Consider the following 21,695-nt stretch of genomic DNA (forward strand, 5'->3'; position numbering starts at 1 on the left):
AAGACTTAATGAATGAATTCTTCTCGTCATTAAGAAGATCATTTGCGATACAATTTTTTAAGAACTAAAAATAAACATAATTTTGTTGGTAGATATATTACATATTTGCCAATACATTATCCTCATTCTGTTCGGGATTGTAATCTCTAATAAAAAAGATAGTTCCATGAGCAAAAGCCCCTGTCATAATAAATCCTACAATGTATTGATGATGAGTATATAATGCAGCTTGAGTGGTAAAGTCTTGTGCTATAAACGCATGCAATTACGGAGATTCGAAACCGGGTACAACTCACTTATTTTTGCCCAAAAAAGTTTATTATTAAACCATACGTGAAAGATTACACACAGAATATGAATTTTCTTGATCATTATTTATTGATTATGAAAATTGTTTATATAGTTGTTGAAGAACTTAGAGTATAATATAATATTGAATCATCCTTAAACCACTGTTGGTTGTTCTTACTTTTAACTATGATTGTTGAACATATGTTGTGATCCAACATATGATTCCACTTTCCAAGTTGAATTTGTTGCATCTTGTTTTTTCTTTTTGTGGTATTAACTTGTTGGGCTTTAAAAGAAAAGGAACTCAGTTTGGGGGTGGGATTTGAACTAGTTGAGTTAAAGGGTTAAAGGTGCTGGATGTTTAGGGTTCGAGTCCTGATAAAGTGTAAAAAACTAACATAATAATTAAAATACTAATAATTTGCCATAAAAAAAAAATTTATAGTTCGACCGCGAAGTAAGTAAAATTTGATCGAAGATTATTCCTACCAAAAAACGAACTCAGATTCGTCCTAAAGGGAGCTCAATCAGTTGGTTAGATTTCTTGCTTTTATGAACATGATCAGATTAGATACTAATTTGCTGAAACAATTACAAGAGATTTTAAATGTAAAGGATTGGATGAGAGCTCAGTACATAATAATACATAATAAAAAGAAGTTTCATAGCTAAAAAGTACATGATCAAAATAATTACAAATGGGATTAAATCCCTTTCAAAAACCTCAACTACTTGTTGCTTAGGATCTAACAGAAATTGTTCAAGCTGGATCTTACATTGTTCTCAGTTCTCACACATCATTCTTGTTACCTTCGTTATCGATTACGATGAACTGAAAATAGAATAAGATTGCAATCATCGGCACTCAGTAGTACTTTTGCCCTGTTAGGACATTAGAGGTTTCTAACATTATTACATCAAACACACTATTTCTCGTTCTCATTCTGCTTATACTTAACCACTCCATATGCTACTGCTCCAGCAAAGAACAATAAAACTGTAGGAGTATAGGATGGATAGAGATACTTGACAAGGAACTTGTCCACGTCTTCTGGAAAGAAGCCTGCAACAATACATCAAAGTATCAGCCACAATAGATAGATGTAAAACGACACTACCTCTTCAGTTATGGGTATTGAGCCTAACTCAGCTAAGGGTCCATTTGAACTTGGCTTATTTTTGAGCTTATGAAAATAGCTTATGCAAATAAATAAACTTTTATGTTAATTCATAAGTTTTCACCGACAAAAGTTCTATCTTTATAAGCAGTTTTCTCATAAACTACCTTGAAAAACTTATAATATACATAAAAGCTTATTTATTTGCATAAGCTCAAAAATAAGCCAATCAAATGGGCCCTAACTGATCAAGATATAATAGCTCGGAGACCATCGAAGATTTAAAATGTTTTATTAAAATAAAATCCGACACGCCCTGTATATGTTGTTGACGATACACTCTAGATGCGTCTAACTCTTCTCCTTCATGGCTCTTTACTGTCACTTGTGTATTTTTTGTTGAATGTTGAAACTCACTCATTAATTGCAACAAATGCAACTTATATCACTATTTCACACACAAAGCCCAAAAATGGGGAAATAAGCCCAAAACACATGCATAAGAGACCAAGTATCACATCAAAGTATCAGCCACAATATCGATTTAAAAAGACACTAACTCTTTGGTTATGGGATAGAGACTAATTCAAGTAACTGATTAGGATACAATAGCTTGTAGTAAAGGTTTGAAACGATCTTGTAATAAAATGCAGAGACCTATTTGTTGTCTGAGAAATGAAAATTATTAAGTTGGTCCTCAAATTTTTTAAATGAACGTCAAAATAGTCGTTCAGAAACATCCTTAAATAATAAACAGTATAAAATTTTTTAGTGCAAATTGAAACTTTTCATTTTCGGGGTATATTTTTACTGTATATTTGATAATAAATAGTATAAATGGTATATGATGCACTGATACTTTCCAATACCCCGTCATTATGTGTTGGTGCAGTATCAAAAACATCTTTTCAAAGAAAATAAAAATAAATCCTTACATGTTCTTTATAAGTTGTCGACAGGTTCTAGACATGTCTAACTGTTCTTCTTCATGGCTCTTCACATGTCACATATATAAGTTTAGTTGAATGTTAAAACTCAAACATTAATTTCAACATGGAATTTATATCACACTACTTCACCCATTCAGATCCTAATCCCCATTTTTGTTGTTGTTTTGAAAATGGGGATTAACCCAAGAGAACAAAGCTTATAAAATTAGAATATTTCTCTATGTTTGACAGTATAAAATGTTTGATATCAGATTACAATAATTCTCTATGTTTGACAGTGTTTGATGTCAAATTTCAACAATATTCGGGTCTTTTCTTTTACCAACCTGGGCCAATAGGGACTGTGGGCCTTCGGATGTTGGGTTTATCTAATTGCACCCAACTTGAGTAGTTTTCTCACTTAATATTAGTACCAATTCATATCACAATTTCACCAATTCTTCACACATATTCAAACTTTCAATACTACTTTCAATCACCATCACTAAACTTCAATAAAATATTTTTGTTTTTTACACAGGTATCCTAAACTAATTGTATCCTATGTTTTTCAAAAAATGACGTATCACCCACCGTATCGGATATGTGCATAATTTTTTTAACATCCGGCCCAAATACCGACTAATCCAAGGACACCAATCTCACCATCCATTAGCGGGGAGGTCCACTTAAAGTCAGAGGCTCTGTATGGACTGGTCCAAGTCCAACACATGCAATAGCATCAAGAAGATTCGAACTTGAGATGAGACCCTGAGAGGAGCACACTCCAAGGTCCCAAACCCTCACCACTATGATCTTTATTCTGATATTTACAAGCTCTAGTTTTTCATTTTGCCCAAGGTATCCATCCTCCAACAAGAAAACTAGAGACTAGATTCTCTCGAGATACATACATCCATTTAAAAGCCTGACTTATTCTAACATATGTTCTTCAATACACACCGGCTGGTAATCAAATTCCAAACCACATGCTTAACGGCCCAGACTATCTGTCAATTCAACTGTATCACACCATGTTGATTTTACATGATCTATTTAAATCATATATATGACTAGCAAATTAGTACTTCTCGTTTTTTAATGGACATATCTAAGCTTTTCTCTAAAGAATATACCATCAATTTAGGGCCTGTTTGGATTTGACTTATTTTTGAGCTTATGAAAATAACTTATGCAAATAAATAAAGTTTCATGTTAATTCATAAGTTTTCACTAACAAAAATTATATTTTATAAAGCCGTTTTCTCATAAACTACTTTGAAAAGCTTATAATAATGCATAAAAGTTTATTTATTTGCATAAGCTGTTTCACATAAGCTCAAAAATAATTCAATCCAAACGAGCCCTTAGTTCCTAAATTATCATCACTCTATCTCTAATTTAAGGTGGAGTGGGTACCTCAACCAGTTTGAGCTAAGGGTTTAAGGAGTTTCGGGGTAAAACCGATAATAAAGGGTTTAAGGAAAAATTACTAATATTAACAACTAATTATCGACTTTAATCGGCCAATTTAGTCAAAGGATATGAAAATCCGGTAAAGAAGAAAAAAGAAGGAACCAAACCTGAAGCTGCAAGAGCAATGCCCTCAACAAGAATAACCGAAGCAAAACCAAGCCAAGCAAGAACAAAATTATTTTCATTTGGACCCGGTTGAGCCGGTTGTTCCTTTTCCGAAGCAAAAACCGGTTTTTCAACCGGATTACGACGAATTATAGTAGAAGCTCTTTCTCTCTGCGTAACAGAACCATTTTCATTTGCACTCTGTTGAACTTGAACCGGTGGTTCCTGTTCAGAAACCAAACCGGGGTTTTCAACTTGATTATTACGACGCTTCAATTTAATTTCTCTTTCTCTTTGCCGGTTCTGTTTCTTTATTCTTTTATTCCTTTCCGATGTAGCAAAAATGAACCCGGTTTTTTTGGGAATTGGATCGGAGGGTTTAGATGGGTTTTTGAATCTAGTTGTGTGGAATGGAGAGAATGAGTGTTGTATTTTGGTAGTGAAGGAAGTTACGAATTGTGGTGTTTGCAGCGCCATTTTTTGTTTTCTTTTGTTTTTTGGAGATGCTGCTCAGCTTCACCAGTTTGTTTTTCTTCGATAATGACGCTCATCTCCTCCTATCTCTACTTTAGGAGAAAATATATATTTCTTTTTTAAATTGAAATATTTCAAATAAATAATACAAAAAAAGTTTTTAAAAAATAAGTTGATGGCAATTTAAATTTTAAAGAGTAAACCATTAATTTGATGCTTCCGGGAACATTTGTTTTATTGAGTTGGATCGATATATTAAGCATTTGAACAATCACACAAATAATTTTGATACTGTGTTCACTCGAAAGCAATCAAATAGAGACTGCGGGTGAATCTCAACCACCCATTTTATTTATATCTTTTATTTTTGATGAACTTTGAATCTGAACCATCAAAACAATATGATTGCATGACTGTAGACCCTGCAGGAAATTCATGTCCATGTTCACTCAAAATCTTAAAACATTAAAGTCTTAGCCTCTGTTTGGTTTGAGAGAAAAAGGAAAAAGAGAGAGTTAGATAAGAGAGAATTACAAGAGAGATGACCAATTTCTCCTGTTTGGTTTGCAGAGGAAATAGAGAAGAGAGAAGAATAAAAGGCGATTCTCACTTTTTATTTTGAACGGCACATATATTATTAATAATAATTGGGTCTCAGCACAAAACAAACAGACACCCACAAAAGATGGACTACAAAAACAAAGGCGCCGTATATAAACGGAACACCAATGAAAATATCAAAACATACACCACCTAATAGAGGTCCAATTTTAATTCCTCTTAGAAAGACACTCATCAACTTCCAGACTACTAGAGAAGACAACAACTTGACCCATAGAGGTGCCACTATACACTAACTCCCGATCTCGAATCAAAAGTGATCGGCCAATCAGAATCCAAAAACAGCTCATTGAGTCAAAAGTTGATGGGGGCACCGGTAGAATGAAAACATGTGCAAATGAGTCTCAGCTCGCAGACCACCTCCAAACAGTCGACGCTGACTGGATAAAGGTCAACCAGATACAGAGATACATGCAAATCTCAACAGATTTGGAAACCCTCAGCAACTTAAAAAAAATTCATGCAAATCTCAACAGATTGGAAAACAGAGTATCATTGAAAACCCATCTCACACGGAAACAACCACACACCGGCGACGTCATATCCAAACACCACTACATCAACACCTCACCACCTTATCACCTCCGATCACCACGACCACACCCTCGAAACCCCCATTTGGAGCACCACTCCAAAACCACCGTCGGATCTGCCGCTAGAAAAAAGCAACCACCAATCCTCAAAAAACAAAAGCAACACACAACCACACCAGACCCGGTCAAACCAGAACCTAGATTGTCACCGACACCACCATCAGCTTGAACAGAACCCAAACACAACACCCTCAACCGTGTGAAACCAAAACCAGTGTCAAACCACTGTCTAAAAACATGCAGCTCCAAGAATAGGAAACAGAACACGACAGTAAAGACAGAACACGAACCAAAGGAAGAAAATAGAAACGCGAACCAGAAGAAAAAAAATTCGAAAAAAATCGAATTAAAACCTACACCGAAGAAGAAAGGAGCTCCGAAAAAAGGTACCACAGCCACCCCCGGCGCCGGTCTGAAAAGAATCATATCAAAACCCACATCGAAGAAGAGGAAAAAACCAAACAGATGTACCACAACCACCCCCGACGCTTATTTGAAATGACGATGGTTTGAAATGTCTCCTTGGCTATCTTCTCAGATCTTCCACTTTAAGCCCATATTTGAAAACACAACACTAGATCAAGAAAAACTAAAAATCATAGGTATGGATTATGTTGGGTGGAGAAATTTGTGGTTGATTGCGGTTTTGTTTTGATACTTTTATAATGTTCTTGTGGTCATATGATTGAGATTAATTTGTATATTGGGTTGGAAACCTTTTGGTGAGTAGTGATGACTGGTGTGGTGAGTAATGGAGAGTTTTGGTGGTTGTTGTAATGACTAGTGCCAGATGAGTATATATACTATGTTACCTGACATACAAGGAATTAGTTATATCACAACAAGCTAATTAACTCAATAACTAACACATAACAACTTCTAAAGTAGTTACTTGTCCGCTAAGCAACAAACATGAATTAACCAATATCACAACACTCCACCTTAATTCGTGTTCCTAAGAGTCTCAACACCCATCAAGCTCTTCAATTTGGTGAAGGTCTCAATAATCACTCCCTTTTTCAATAGATCTGCCACTTGCAGCTCAGTTCTACAATGTTCTAGCTTGAGAATTGCTTTGTTAACTTGTTCTCTCAAATAGTGGAATCTCATGTAAGGTGTTTTTAGCTAAGTTGATGGCAGACATGTTATCAACCTTAATGATCATTGTATCACATTTGACATTACTTATCTCATTCATTAGATTGTTTAACCATGCACCTTGGCAAGCACTTAATGAATTAGCAATATATTCTACCTCACAAGTAAATATTGCTACAATCGATTCCTTACTTGAACTCCAAGAGATGGAAGCTCCTCCAACTATAAAGATGTACCAAACAGTCTTACCCTTGAGCATGCATTTTACCATCTTCATAATTGTTCTATTTTTCTTCTCAACACTTCTAATTTGTTGAGGTGTGTAGGGTGGGATCACCTCATGAACTATGCCCTTGGTTTCACAAAAATGTGAAGCAAAAGCTACTGAGTTGCCCACCACAACCGTGGCACAACAACGCGGTTGTGGCAAGTCCTAGAGTTTGATAAAACATGACTTTTCACTTCTTCCAGCTTTTTGTGACGGTTTATTGACCTTTGGCTACATCCGGACTTATTTTGCATTCATTTTCCACTTTTCCTTCATAAAAGATAGGTCTTACACTATCATAAAACAAGTTTCCAACTTTAAGGTATCATAATATGAATCAAAACTACTATTTGCGTCATATTCTAAGGATTTATTCCTAATAATTGAAAACAAATAAAAACAAGTAAAAAGTCCAAGTAAACATGTTTAAAAACTTAATTTGCATCTCATCGGATATTCAATTGATGTTTGGGATGCGTAAAGAAATACTCCCTCACTCCTTAATTATAAGCAAAAGTTTACTTTTCAGATTCATTGAATAGTTGATGTATCTGGTATGTATTACAGACCAAATTCATCAGTTTTGTAATGAATCTGAAAAGTTGACTTTTGCTTATACTTATGGATGAAAGGAGTAAGTCAAAGTAAATGGAAGAAAGAGGTTATTGCAATTAATATTGATGATGAAATCTCAATGGTTGTAAGAAAGAAGACAAAGAGAAGAAGGAAATATAGAGAATAAGAAAGGGTTTAAACTTAAAACCACTTTCCAAAGTAAATCAATAATGACATGTAATTAGTGTTGGAAGTCAGAAGGTCGATGATAGGCGAAAATTCGGTGAACAAATATTAAAGGGTTATCAATTTCCTATACAAGAGATTAATGTATGAGTTAAGTTGGGCCCCACTTATTTGTGAATACAATTGGACGGGAATAAAAGAGATTATAGTTTTGGATTAGTCCAATATTTGAAAATAATAAGTGATGTTTAAATGATCAATGATGAAAGACATGAGACTAATGACGACGGTACACATGACATGTATATACAATGAGCGGCTCTTAGCAGCTTCCATGAAAAATTGGGCACTTAAATGAATCAAATTTACATTGGATAAAGAGAGATCACGAGGCCTTGAAGGTATAAGACTGCATGATTAAAGAAAGATTTATAAGAATTGATTTGCACTATACTTATATTAACTAGATGCATATTTTTTGTACATAAGAACTACATAGTTAAATGTGTTTGACTTGGAACACTAATTGAATGAGCGGCCTTCTGGAAAGTTCCTAGAAAGTGTGTGAGTGGCCACAAAATAGTTTATGGAGAAAATTAGCAATACTTAAAAGAAGTCCGAGATGTTATAGATGACAAAAGCAGTCTTATCACTTTCCGTTTTAATGTATTAAATGTTATATTTGACTTCTGACTTTTTTTTCGGGGACTCATGAATTATTGACTTTATTATTTTTCCGAATCACTATTTGTTTAATCAATTTTTTTTTGGGTACATATACATGGGATTTGGATTTCCTGCTGTACAAAAAGCACGCAGTTTCACGCTGTACTACTTCTTGGTCGTCCGATTACGATCCAACGGATCATATCTGTAGTGGTTGTTTTTTACTGTATTTAATCTAAGCTGTTGGATCGTGATCGGCCGACCAGGATGCAGTACAGCGTAAAACTGCATGCTTTTTGTACGGCAGGAAATCCAAATCCACATGAGATTGCGTGCTTTTTGTACGGTAGGAAATCCAAATCCTATATACATGTACGTTTCACACCACCCACTAACACTATCAGAAAAACCTCTCCTCATCTGAATATGTTAGTGAGAGTCGTTCAGAAAGGTTGGTTCTGAAATAATGGCCATGCAACCTCACTCTCATGGTAATAATGGCTTTCCTTTCTGCATCAATGGCCATTGCTCATGTGGACTCGCTCAATTACAACAATCTCAATATCCACAACAACAACAACAACAACAACCACCGCAACATCACCACCAGTTGCAGGGACATGTTCCCATCCATAACCCTCCTGTTCATGCTTCAAATTATCCTACCTTTGCTTCTCTATTTGAGAAACAGAGGCAACAAACCGACCAATTCATCAATATACAGGTTTAAATTCATATCATGACGTGGGATCAAGGTCCATTTCAAAAGAAAAATTAAAGACTAATAAAATAATATAAATTTTATTCATTTGAGTCTTACTCTCTTTGAGATGGACCCTTCAAAAGGATCTCAATTCATGAATCATTAATAACTATATTTATTTATTTTTTATTTTAAAATGTCATTTCATTTGTCCATTCTTATGATTTTTTTTTTTACCAGAATAATCAAATGAAACTCATGTTACAACAACATCAAATGGAGCTACAAGTGACTGCAGTTAGAAGCATGGGAATTTATGCGCAAGCTATGGTAAGAAAGAACGAAGAAATCACAAAAGCTGGGAAGAAAAAAAAAGAGATGGAAAATATCTTAAGATGCCTAGAGCTAGAGAAAAGGGAATTGAAGAAAATATCGGAAGAAAAAGGAGCAATTGCAATAAATTTGCGTAACAAGTTGGAAGAGGAGAAGAAAAATAAGAGACTTAGGATGCTGGTCACAAATGATGTAGAATCATGTTGCGGTGAAAACGAAGAACCAAGACCTAAAAAGTGTGTGAAACTTGGAAGCAATATGGCCTTCTGTCGAAACTGTAACATAAACTCTTCAGATGTCTTATTTCTTCCATGCAGGCATCTCTCTTCTTGCAAAGCATGTGAAGCTTTACTCCAAGCTTGTCCAATATGTGGAATGGCAAAAAAGAATATTATTGAGATTCAGAATTTGAATTCATTTTGATATTATTCTCAGAAACAATTAGTACAATAGCTTAGGCGCTTAGCTATGCTAAAATAAAGTATGAGAATCATCATCTGATCTTAACTGTTGATCAGAACAGGTTGATGGCCAGCTAGTCTAGTCCAGAACATCATCCAATGATATTTCAGAGTTTACATTAGTTTCATGTTTTATTTTTTTTAGTGTTGTTACATTGGTGTTCTAAGAATAATGTCTTTTATTTATATCAATAAAATAATGGTTATTTTGATTCGATTCGAACCCCGGTTTCTGCAATTACATGTAATATTCTGTCAACCGAGCTACGTTCACGAGACATTTTGGTTCAACCTCTATGTATTTAGATATAATTTATATTTAATAAATAATATTTCGGTTCAACCAAAATACATGTAACAAATTTCCAATCACAGTTTGAATTCTTGTGTTCCTTTAACATTGTGGTTATAACACTGTTTGATCAAAATCAGTATACCCTTGCTACAAAACTGAAGCATCTAAGAAATAAAAATTAATTAAATCTGAAACCAACTAAGAAAGAAAACTAAACTTAAAAAACAAAAGGATTTGAAAGATTTATAAGACAAATATGGGAGACACAATTTTGCTTTCATTGGATTTTTCGTTCCTTTTCATTGTTTCTCTGTGAAATTGTACAATTGAGGACCCATACCATATGTTTCATACAGTATCTTCCCCATGCTAATTCACACACGAGTTAATTAAGACTCAATTCACACGGCAGACATGCAGCAACACGATAGTTCGTTTGAATCGACTTATTTAAGTTTATTTATGTACATAAATTTCGTGAGATTGTTCAAAAGAATGTATGAAAATATTTTATGATAATTTTTATAAGTTTTCTCGAGCTTTTTTTTGTAAGTTCTTTTTTTGTTGATAGATGAAATGACAAAATCATTGAAAACTCACACACATAAAGTGGAGTGACCGAGTTTCGAACCCCAATCACGACATCTAACACTAACAATTTTGATATTTTTATCCGTTGAATTAGAATTTGTGAAATTTTTTTTTGTAAGTTGTTATAATTTATGAAACAACTCATAGTATATATAAAAATAATTTATTTTTATTTTGTCTTTTACAATATAAATAGCTTACGCAAGTTTATACAAAAAACATTTATTATAATAAAGACTACTTTGTCAAAATCAAAATGAGACTAAGGACTTCGTCTCACAATTTTCTAATGATCCAATTCAGTTGCACGCAAAAAAAAATGATTTTTTTTTTACTATGATATAAGTACGAAATTTTCACTTTAAGAGCTAGAAATCGAACTCTTAACAACCTACTTAAGCGGCACAAAACCGTTACCATTTAAACAAATTCATTGTTAGTAATTTATTTTATTTTTATATTCACATTATTAATACTCAATTTACTTTTATATTCTTGATTAATGGTAACTTTTCCTCACATAAATTTGTCAAAAAAAATTTAAAAATATTTTCTTTCGATCAATATTGAAAAAATAAGTATAAAAAAGATACTCCCTCCGTCAAAAATTGAGTGACATAGTTGACTATTATGTACTATTCGTACACATTGTTTTGACTATATTTTTTTTATTAATAAACAAAAATAAATATTAATATAATGTTGTTGGATTCGTCTCGATAAATATTTTTAAAATATCACATTTTTATAATTTTTACTATTATACAATTATAAATATTGATCGTCAAAATTATACATCGACATACGTGAATCAGTCAACTATATCTGTGTCACTCATTTTGGAACCTGAGGGATTATTAAATAACAACTTGTTTCGCGGGAAACTCGTTTAACGAACTACCTTTTCCTTCCTAAACTTGAAATTCAAATCCCCGCTTTGTTGTCTCCATTTTTTTCCCTCCGCCACCCGAAAATATCTCTTTCTATTTCTCTTTCTCTCTCTCTCCTCTAACTAACTTTCTCTTTCATTTCATTTCTCAATTCAAAACTTCTCTTTCTCTCTCTTCAATCCACTCACAATGCTATGAAGAATCCCAATCTCATCATCGATCCATGTCGTCGGAAAACGATCCATTTCACCCGACGCCGTCTCCGGCATCATCCAAATCAAACAAACTTCAGAAAACCCCTCACATTCTGAATCGACGAACCGCATCATCATCCAACAATGAAATCATCGTCGACGAAGGCGGCGAAGAAGAGAAGAATAAGAATAAGAACAAGTATAAGGTTCAGGTTCAGGAAGAAGAAGATGAAGAAGACGTTGTTTTTGTACCTCAACGTCAATTAGAACGCGCTGAATCTTCTTATTCTTCTTCCATTTTGCAAGCTTCTTCGTTAGGTCTTAATCAAATTCGAACGCGATTCTCTTCGCCTCTTCGTCATTCTTCTTCTGCAGGTGCTCCTTCTTTCGCCGGTGTTCCTGTCAATATCAACAATGTCGCTAAATCTAGATCCAAATATTCATATCCGAAAGACCTAGGTATATACATTTTTTTTCTAGTTTTATTAAATTCTCAAATAATATGAACCGAAAATTGATTTTATTGTTGAATCTATCTCGCATGCATCTTTAATTTTGAAATTAGTTTAATTTTGGAATGAATTGGTTTGTAAATTATTTCATTGTTGTTCTTCGTTAGGGGAAAAGGTTCATTGGAATTCGAAATCGTTGAAAGCTTATTCACAACGCCTCCCTGTGTTGGAGGTGATATATTATTATTTTTATTTATTTTTTGACATATTTTTTATTTGATTTTTATATATAATATTTACTGAACTTTTCTGTGTGTGTGTTTAGTTTAGTTATAATATCTTTTGTGTGTGTGTGTGAATTCAATAGTTGGAGAAATGTAGGTAGCTCAGGTTCATGGTGTGTGTTTTTGTATAGGGTAACAATGCAGCTTTGGCCAAAGAAATACAATCCCCACGTTTTCAGGAAATCCTTCGACTTACGAGTCAAAATAAAAGAAACCGTGATATTAAAAGCTTTTCTCATGAACTCAACTCCAGAGGAGTTAGGCCTTATCCAACGTGGAAACATCGTGATCGTGGGCATATGGAGGTATTCTTTTAGTTTCGTTTTACTACTACTACTGTACTGATCATCAATTTAAAAACATTGAGGCCCTAGTTGGAATAACAGTTTAATTAATTAAGTGCTTGTAGTATAAGCCCTTATCATATATGTGCTTATGTATAAGCTATTTCTAAACTATTTTCATAAGCTATCCTGGAGATCTTATTATGGAAATTAGCTGAAAACAGTTTATCGACATGTCATAAGCTCTTCCAAACTGTTTTCACAAGTACTTATTTTAGTAGATAAGCTTAAATAAATCAATCCTAATAGACCCTAAATTTGTTAAACCCCCTTTTTTGGTTTTACATTGAAATGAAATGTGGCAGGAAGTCATGGTGGCGATTAAAGCTAAGTTTGAAAAACTAAAGGAAGAAGTTGATATTGATTTGGGTGTTTTTGCTGGTGATTTGGTGGGTACTCTTGAAAAAATATCTGGGTCTCACTGTGAATGGAAAGAGGGGTTGGAAGATTTGTTGGTTGTTGCCCGACAATGTGCAAAGATGTCACCTGCTGAGTTTTGGATCAAATGTGAAACTATTGTTCAAAAACTAGACGATAAACGTCAAGAAATACCAGTTGGGATCCTCAAACAAGCTCATACACGCCTGCTGTTTATTCTCTCCAGGTGCACTCGTCTTGTGCAATTCCAGAAGGAAAGTGGTTGTGAACAAGAGCACGTTCTTGCTCAACACCAACTCAGCGATCTTGGAGTATATCCAGAGATAATTGCAAAGGCTGCAGAGAATTGCAATCTTCCACCTAGTGCACTTGAGATAGCGGAGCAGATAAAAAAGTCACATGGAAAAGAGCAAGAAGAATTTATAACAAAACAAAGTCAAGCTGACCAAGATGCAAGTGTTGTTATTGACAATGTAGAGGTTAATACAGCTAAAAGTACTGAGTCAACTCCTGGCAGTTATAAGATGTCTTCTTGGAGAAGGTTTCCATCTGCTGCTGAGAAAACCCGCGTAGGTCAAGAGGTGGTGAAAGATGAAAATGCTGAACACTTGGATACATCGTCGTGTCATCGTGAACATTCTCAGACGTCATCTAGGACGCGAAAACTTTCTTGGGGATACTGGGGAGATCAGCAAAATCTACCATATGATTATTCAAATTCAAATATGATCTGCAGGATTTGTGAGGTTGAAATACCAATCATAAGTGTGGAGGAGCATTCTCGAATATGCACAATTGCTGATAAATGTGATTTGAAAGGCTTAACTGTAAATGAACGGCTTGAAAGAGTTTCTGAAACTATTGAAAGGTTACTTGAATCCTGGACACCAAAAAGCACACCTAAAAGCACTGATACTCATGGAGAAAGCTTCGAGGTTGCGAGAGTGTCAACATCAAGTTTGCACGAAGAGTTCAATGAGTTATCTCTAGAAAGAAATAACTTGTCTCATAGATGCTCCGAAGACATGCTTTACCCTGCTCATGAACGTGATAATAGTTTTGTTGTGGATGATCTAAACCTTTCACCCGAAATATCATGTGATACTCATATCTGCTGCAAACCTGATCATAGTGCAAATGTATCTTCACCTGGAAGCTTGACACCACGATCACCGTTGGTTACACCAAGAACAAGTCAAATAGAAATTTTACTAAGTGGAAGAAGACCAATATCTGAACTTGAGAGTTATGACCAGGTATACACTTCCTTTCGGTTATTCTTCATAATAAATCATTACACTCAGAAACACAGATGAAAACATATTATCAACTTGTATTATATTATCTCCCATGAGATTCATCTGTCAGATTTATTTTTCTGAGTATGAGACATGCTAATGTTACACTCTTTTGAATACATTCTTTGTTCTATTTTTTCAAAAATAAAGTTAGTTTTCTCCTAAATTAGACCACCTTTTCAAAAATGTGTTCACTTTTGAAAAGATGAATGCAAGAGTGGGTTCAAAGAATGGCCGCTAGCATTCCCCCTGAATTTTTTTATTGATTATTAGACTGGCAAATGACAGATAAACAAGCTAGTTGAAATTGCTCGTGCTGTTGCAAATGTGAACAACTGTGACTACAGTACTTTGGAGTATTTGCTTGATCGTGTGGAAGACCTGAAATACGTAATTCAGGACAGAAAAGAGGATGCACTTATTGTGGAGACTTTTGGTCGACGAATAGAGAAACTTTTGCTGTGAGCATTTGTCACTTTTTCGTCTTGTTACACGACAACAATATAACCTTGGTGATTTTAAAAGTATCGATAAGATTTTTCCAGCATTTCTGTAGCACCACTATTTTCAGTATAAACTGAAAACTGCATTGTTCCCATTTTTTGTTTTTTTCACATGCTATCATAATAATGCTTAAAATCACATCTTGAAATTTTCTACACCTTTATAGGGAGAAATATGCTACCCTTTGTGGACAAATAGAAGATGAAAGGGTAGACTCATCAAATAGCATGGCTGATGAAGAGAGTTCAGTGGAAGAGGATACAGTCCGTAGCCTTCGTTGTAGCCCAATGAATCCTTGTTCTAAGGACAGGACATCTATTGAAGATTTTGAAATAATAAAACCAATAAGCAGGGGTGCATTTGGACGAGTTTTTCTTGCCAGAAAAAGAGCGACTGGTGATTTATTTGCTATTAAGGTAAGCTTTCGTAAACTGAAATGAATCAAATGATTTGCAGAAAGAAAGTTGAAATAAATTGTTTCTATGAACTATGTTGTTAAAAAGTGCTTACGAAAAGCATCTATCTATTTCTGAAGTTGTAAAACCGGACGAGTATTCTTCGGTCCGATGTGACTATTCTTCAGTCCTGCATTGTCAGTTTGCTATGGTTGGCTATAATAGCCTATAGAAACCATTTGAAAATCTTTTCAAATTAACTAACTGATTAATTAAAAAAAGTTTAAACAATTCTTTGATATTTTGTAGGTTCTGAAAAAGGCAGATATGATTCGTAAAAATCAAGTTAAAGGTATTTTGGTTGAGCGAGACATCCTTATATCTATTCGAAACCCTTTTGTGGTAAGCAGGCCATACCATGCTGTTCCTTACTACATTTGTGAAGTTGATGCCCATTGTTAACAAATCTAATTTGCATGTAAATCTAATAAACAGGTACGATTTTTCTATTCGTTCACATGTAGAGAAAATCTTTATTTGGTTATGGAGTATTTGAATGGTGGAGATCTCTATTCTTTGTTGAGAAACCTGGGTTGCTTAGATGAAGATATGGCTCGTGTATATATTGCAGAACTTGTAAGCATATTGGATTTTATAGTTTGTTAGTTCAATTTTATTTTGTTTCATTTTATCTTAGTTGTATCTTTTTCTTGGTTGCTCCACAGGTTCTTGCGTTGGAGTATTTGCATGCCAACAGTATTATTCACAGAGACTTGAAGCCAGATAACTTATTGATTGGTCAAGATGGTCACATTAAAGTCAGTATCATGGATTTAATTCTTTTACATACCTCCTTCCTTGTAGTACTTTTTTATATCAACCAAAAACAAATATCTCTTTTAAATGACAATACTCTTAGTTTAGTGGCCTAGATTACTAACATTAGGAATGGACAGTGCACCTACATGGTCTTGCGAGAGTTGGCAAATATGACTCTCCCCCAAGAAAAGAACCCGGGTTGGATTCCTAGAGTCACTCATTTGGGAAGTAGCTCAGTCCTGGTAAAAACAAATTAGATGTCCCAACGCCAACTCGAAGATTGGTCCCATAGCAGGCCCAAAGGGTCTAAGCCGTGGAAATACCTTAGGGTTCAAAGATCCTAATGCTAGATAAAAAAAAGAAAGAAAAAGGAATGTACAGTGCCTAATTCAACTCAAAAAGGTTACTTTGCTAATATACCTAACTCAACACATGGCCCTTTGATGTTCAGGACTGAGCATTTCAACAGAGAGTTTTAGAGGGCTAGACATTTGACGGTGGTCCACATTAAGATTGAGATAGGCTTTGATATCAGATTCGAATTGCAAATGGACTGAACCTAACTCAGCCACAAAAGATAGTTCAAAGGAAAAAAGTGTTCCGTGCTTCATTACAAGGGATACTTTGCTCTTATAACCAGCCAATATGGAATTTTAATGAACTTTTTTATGCCCAGGATTGAACCTTTTAACTGCAAAGTTTAAAATAATCGATAAAGGATATTTCAAGGTGACTAAACATTTGGATTGGGATGCGAGATATTGTATTAGAATTACCAATGGAGCTAAACTCAATTCTAAGAGCTATAAGTTATCCAAGTTATCATTAGAAGTATGTTTATCTATATATCCAGCCATCCAGCCAATATGCTGAGTAATAGGGCACAAGTTTATTGGCCTTTACCCATGAATTGTAATGTCGTGGCCATAAATCATCTTACAATGCTCTAATGAAATTATCATTTGATGCTTTTTCTAAATGTTTAATCCTTTTTATTTACAGTTGACAGACTTTGGACTCTCAAAAGTTGGTCTCATCAATAGCACGGATGATTTATCAGCACCCTCATCTTTCACTAACGGTTTTTTAGGCGATGATGAACAAAAACCTCCACATGTTCCGAAAAGGGAAGCACGTCAACAACAAGGAGTAGTTGGCACTCCTGATTATTTGGCACCCGAAATACTTCTGGGCATGGGACATGGTTTGCAGTTTATCTGCTGATTAAATAGTACATCTTATCATATGACAAGTGCTTTTAGTTAGCCAATTCGTTTTGAAATAAATAAAGAATTTAGTTTTTTTTCTTTTCAATTTCTTTTTATTTTATATACATTCTTATATATGCTTTCACTCCTGTAGGTGCAACTGCAGATTGGTGGTCGGTGGGTGTCATACTTTATGAGCTTCTTGTGGGTATTCCACCTTTTAATGCAGAACATCCACAGGTAGGTGAATGTTTAAAGATATAGATGGCAGCTTTATGTTTCTTCTCTATTCTGGATTAGTTTTGTTTGAAAATCTATAAGATTTGTAATTCAAAACAAAACCTTTCTTTGAAAACCACCTCATTTTACCACATCACTTTATTATTATTTAATTATCTAATTGATTTGATTCTAATCTAAAGTATTTTCATACTTAAACAGCTGTTGTTAATGGAAGATCCATAAATTAATGCCCGAATCATCAATTACCAGTAACATTATTAAAAGCCTCGAATACATGAGTCCAAAACTTAAAGCTTAACTTAAATAGTCGGCCACAAATATACAAAAATAAAAGTAACTGTCCTTGTTTGGTTTGCAAATGGAGCGGACGGAAAATAATACTCGTGTATAGTACTTGTTTTTATAATAAATAGAACATTTTAATCCATACATTTAAAAAAGTTTAAACTCAATTTTTACGCAAACGCAATGCTCTTTATAGGGTTATATTTATTTTGATTTTTAATTTTGTCATAAATTATAATTATCTATGAATCAGAAAGAGGTTAATGAATTTTATTTTGAAAATATGGAAGAATATCATATCTGAACACTATTCTCATTGTTTTTGTTTGCAGCAAATTTTTGATAACATAATTAACAGAGACATACAATGGCCAAAGTATCCTGAGGAGATCAGCTTTGAAGCATACGACTTGATGAATAAGTAAGCATTATCATAGTAGATATGTATTTTATGGATCTTTAAAAGAGATTATGCTATGTAACTGCAAAATTGTTATAGTCCTATGGATCAGTCGTGGTCGACAAACCCTACTGATGGTATGGATGAACATTTGTGACATGAATTCATTATATTATTTTACTTGTAAAGTAAGTCACTGTATAGAAGACAAAAAGAAGAGAAACTATTAAGAAATACCTAGAGATTAATGAGTTGGATAAGGATATGATATAGGACAAAACACTGACGTCATTTGATCTATCCTTAGTGGGATAAGGCTTGGTTATTGTTGTATAGAAGAGAAAAAGAAATACACGAATGTGTATGTGGAAAATATGTAGTTGTGAGTGCGCACTTTTTTTTGAACAATGTGAGTGCGCACTTAACGATATGCATGTGGGTAGGATGGCATGGAAGAATACGGGTAGGTAGACTGTGTGAAAAGTCAAGTTGATGATTTCCTATGATTTATCAATGGCAATCTTATTCACGATAAAGATGTGGTTAGCAATGCCTTACAAAATAAACTATTGTCAGAACAAGTTAGGCCAATTTGAGAAAACACGCTGTTATTAATAGTATAAGCAGTTTCGTCAAATGTTTGGCATTGCTATGATATCTCTAAAGGATATTACATGAATTATGTCACATTTGTTGGTAAAAACAGTTCTCTTTTAACTCTACATTAAGATTTCTGTCATGTTGGTTATGGCTGATAGTGAAGTTCTCTTTCAGATTATTGAACGAAAACCCAGTACAAAGATTAGGTGCAACAGGAGCTACGGAAGTGAGTTATTTATTGCCGTTTGCTCGCAAATTATGGTATTACGTTTACACAAAAGGCAACAGTATATTCTTTTTGGCAGGTTAAAGGCCATGCTTTCTTCAAGGATATTAACTGGGATACGCTGGCAATGCAGAAGGTCATCATTTTAACTTTATTTGAGCTTGATATGTTTGTGCCATATCTTTTGATTTCTCACGCTGGGATCCACCCAAATTTCTACAGGCTATGTTCATACCATCGGCTGCTGAATCTCAAGATACAAGTTATTTTGAGAGCCGCTACATTTGGAATCCAGAGGATGAACATTGTGCTGGAGCTAGTGATTTTGATGACATTACCGAATCATGCAGCAGTGGTTCAGGAAGCGGCGATTCATTAGATGAAGATGTAAGAATACTTTTTATTTCTAGTACTTATGCACTATAAATTAGCTTGAGCCATTTAGTTGTAGACCTGTGGCACTACTTACAATGGGATTAACTCAGTCCTAAGTAGATGATGATGTGTTTCAGTTTGTTTGAATATAAACTTCAAACCATAGTTTACAAATGGAAGATTACTTGTGAAAGAATCAGTTAGCTTGTAAGCCACAAGTGACAAGTCTGTTCATATCAATTGCATTTTTTCCCTTTGAAACTGAATTTCTAATTTAGTTTGAAACAATGATTTAATTTGATGTTACATTCCTTTCAGTCCTCTTTTACAAGATTTTTTCTAACTATATATTGGCTAAGCAGGGTGATGTCTGCGGGAGTTTAAAAGGAGGGTTCAACAATGGTCCACCTCAAAATCTTGAGGTGCAGTACTCGTTTAGTAACTTCTCATTTAAGGTAATACCTATCATGCTTGATGTTATATTTTCTTCATTTAATTAGCCATATTAGGTCAAGATTATGGTATTTTGATGTATCAAGTATCAACAATCATAAAGTAGTTGTTAGTCACTTATACAATACAATACACTACTATATAGTTATATAACATGCCCTCGTTATTTTATGGTATGTACACATTGATGTTTATAATTATCAGTTTAGCAAATTAAGAAATTTATCGTTATCATTGATTATTTGATAACCATTCACATAAAAATACAAAGTTGGACTATGATGATAGTGTGATATTATAATACAAATACACGAAAGTTTTATAAAGTATTGTAGAATTCTGAATTGGCATACCCTAAATTGGTCTGTTATTATTTAAAGGAAATGTCTCTTTTATCTTTTTCCTCCCCCATTTCTTTGTAGTTACTTGCTCTTAATTTGTTTGTACTTATCCACATGGATTGACACAAATTCTTTTATTACTTTTTTTGCTTACAGAATTTATCTCAGCTAGTGACTATAAATTTTGATATGATGCATAAGAACTCCAAAGATTCACCCAATGACTCCAACCCATCTGTTCCACCATGATATAGCTAAAGAGGTTTGTAAATTTCTCTGAGCAGTAAGGTTCAAATTGGAGGACTTCTGGTAGAAAACAGTATGGACATTTTTAGTATTAATACTAATCCATGTGATTATTACTATAGTATTAATATCATTATGTGCCTCAGTAATTCTTTTTTGATTTCTGCTACCTTTTTAGTTTAGAATGCCTATCATTTTTTATACGTTCATTTTTTTTAGTATAAAATAATGAAGAGCATTCCTTGTAGAAAATCCATCTTGAAGATTCTGGATAGATTTAATTCATGTACATACACATATATAATATATCTATTTCAGTAGAATAATCAATAGATAAAAGTGAAATGTAGTTTTTTTTTATTCTTGGCATTTCATGTGCATTTTTATACACATATAATTCTACATGCTTTACTGTTTCCGTTTAGGTTTTGGCAGCAACTATTATATTATTAGCAGCAAACAAAACTGAACACTTAAATGTTCAAATTTACAAAGACCAGAAATAATAACAAAAATCAAATACTTTAGATAAGGGGTAATTTTACATATGTTTGTTCTCCCATACTTTTGTTTCTGTTTATTTTTCATTTTTTTTAATCAATAGATCTTGCTGCATAAAAAATACTTGTTTAATTTAAGTATTTAAATTTAACAAGTTAAATGAGTTCTTTAACTATTCTGCAATTCTGAGGCTGTGTTTCAATTTAGAAAAATAAGAGGGAAATAAAGAGCTAAATAAGTTTACATAATGCACGTTGAAAAATATTTATACAAGTTTGAGGCGTTTGGATACATTACCATGCAAGAAAGAACCTTCATGCTTTATTAATTTTTTTGAAAAATTAACATCAATTCATAATTAAAATTTGGATGCAAAAAGTCCTAACTCTGTAAGAGACTCTCAAATTGATGGTTTACTCAATGAAAAATGATGTTTTCTATCCCGAGCTCGTCTTTCTTTTCTACCTATGAATTTCCATTTTGCCCTTGGGGTACT

At 33.8% G+C, this 21,695-nt stretch overlaps 3 protein-coding genes across 3 annotated transcripts; 2 read left to right on the forward strand and 1 right to left on the reverse strand.

Moving 5' to 3' along the window:
• Window positions 1–938: 938 nt before the first annotated feature.
• Window positions 939–6,372, reverse strand: LOC123923371 (protein LPA2). Its single transcript, XM_045976059.1, has 2 exons — window positions 3,922–6,372; window positions 939–1,354 (listed from the first exon to the last, which is right to left on the reverse strand). The coding sequence occupies exons 1-2, from the start codon at window positions 4,394–4,396 to the stop codon at window positions 1,218–1,220; spliced, it is 612 nt and encodes a 203-aa protein (XP_045832015.1). The 5' UTR covers window positions 4,397–6,372; the 3' UTR covers window positions 939–1,217.
• Window positions 6,373–8,846: 2,474 nt separating this feature from the next.
• LOC123881413 (probable BOI-related E3 ubiquitin-protein ligase 2) lies at window positions 8,847–9,954 on the forward strand. The gene is made up of 2 exons (XM_045930096.1): window positions 8,847–9,104; window positions 9,324–9,954. Exons 1-2 carry the CDS (start codon window positions 8,847–8,849, stop codon window positions 9,837–9,839), a joined length of 774 nt encoding a protein of 257 aa, XP_045786052.1. The 3' UTR covers window positions 9,840–9,954.
• A 1,746-nt stretch (window positions 9,955–11,700) lies between these two features.
• Window positions 11,701–21,102, forward strand: LOC123924541 (probable serine/threonine protein kinase IRE). The gene is made up of 17 exons (XM_045977470.1): window positions 11,701–12,306; window positions 12,467–12,531; window positions 12,715–12,888; window positions 13,233–14,561; window positions 14,892–15,064; window positions 15,274–15,523; window positions 15,812–15,904; window positions 15,998–16,138; window positions 16,228–16,320; window positions 17,324–17,525; window positions 17,684–17,769; window positions 18,390–18,478; window positions 19,232–19,283; window positions 19,363–19,419; window positions 19,506–19,670; window positions 20,021–20,113; window positions 20,609–21,102. The coding sequence occupies exons 1-17, from the start codon at window positions 11,877–11,879 to the stop codon at window positions 20,699–20,701; spliced, it is 3,585 nt and encodes a 1,194-aa protein (XP_045833426.1). The 5' UTR covers window positions 11,701–11,876; the 3' UTR covers window positions 20,702–21,102.
• Window positions 21,103–21,695: the final 593 nt, after the last annotated feature.

Source organism: Trifolium pratense, linkage group LG4 (genome assembly GCF_020283565.1).
Source record: "Trifolium pratense cultivar HEN17-A07 linkage group LG4, ARS_RC_1.1, whole genome shotgun sequence".
Lineage (NCBI taxonomy): Eukaryota > Viridiplantae > Streptophyta > Magnoliopsida > Fabales > Fabaceae > Trifolium > Trifolium pratense.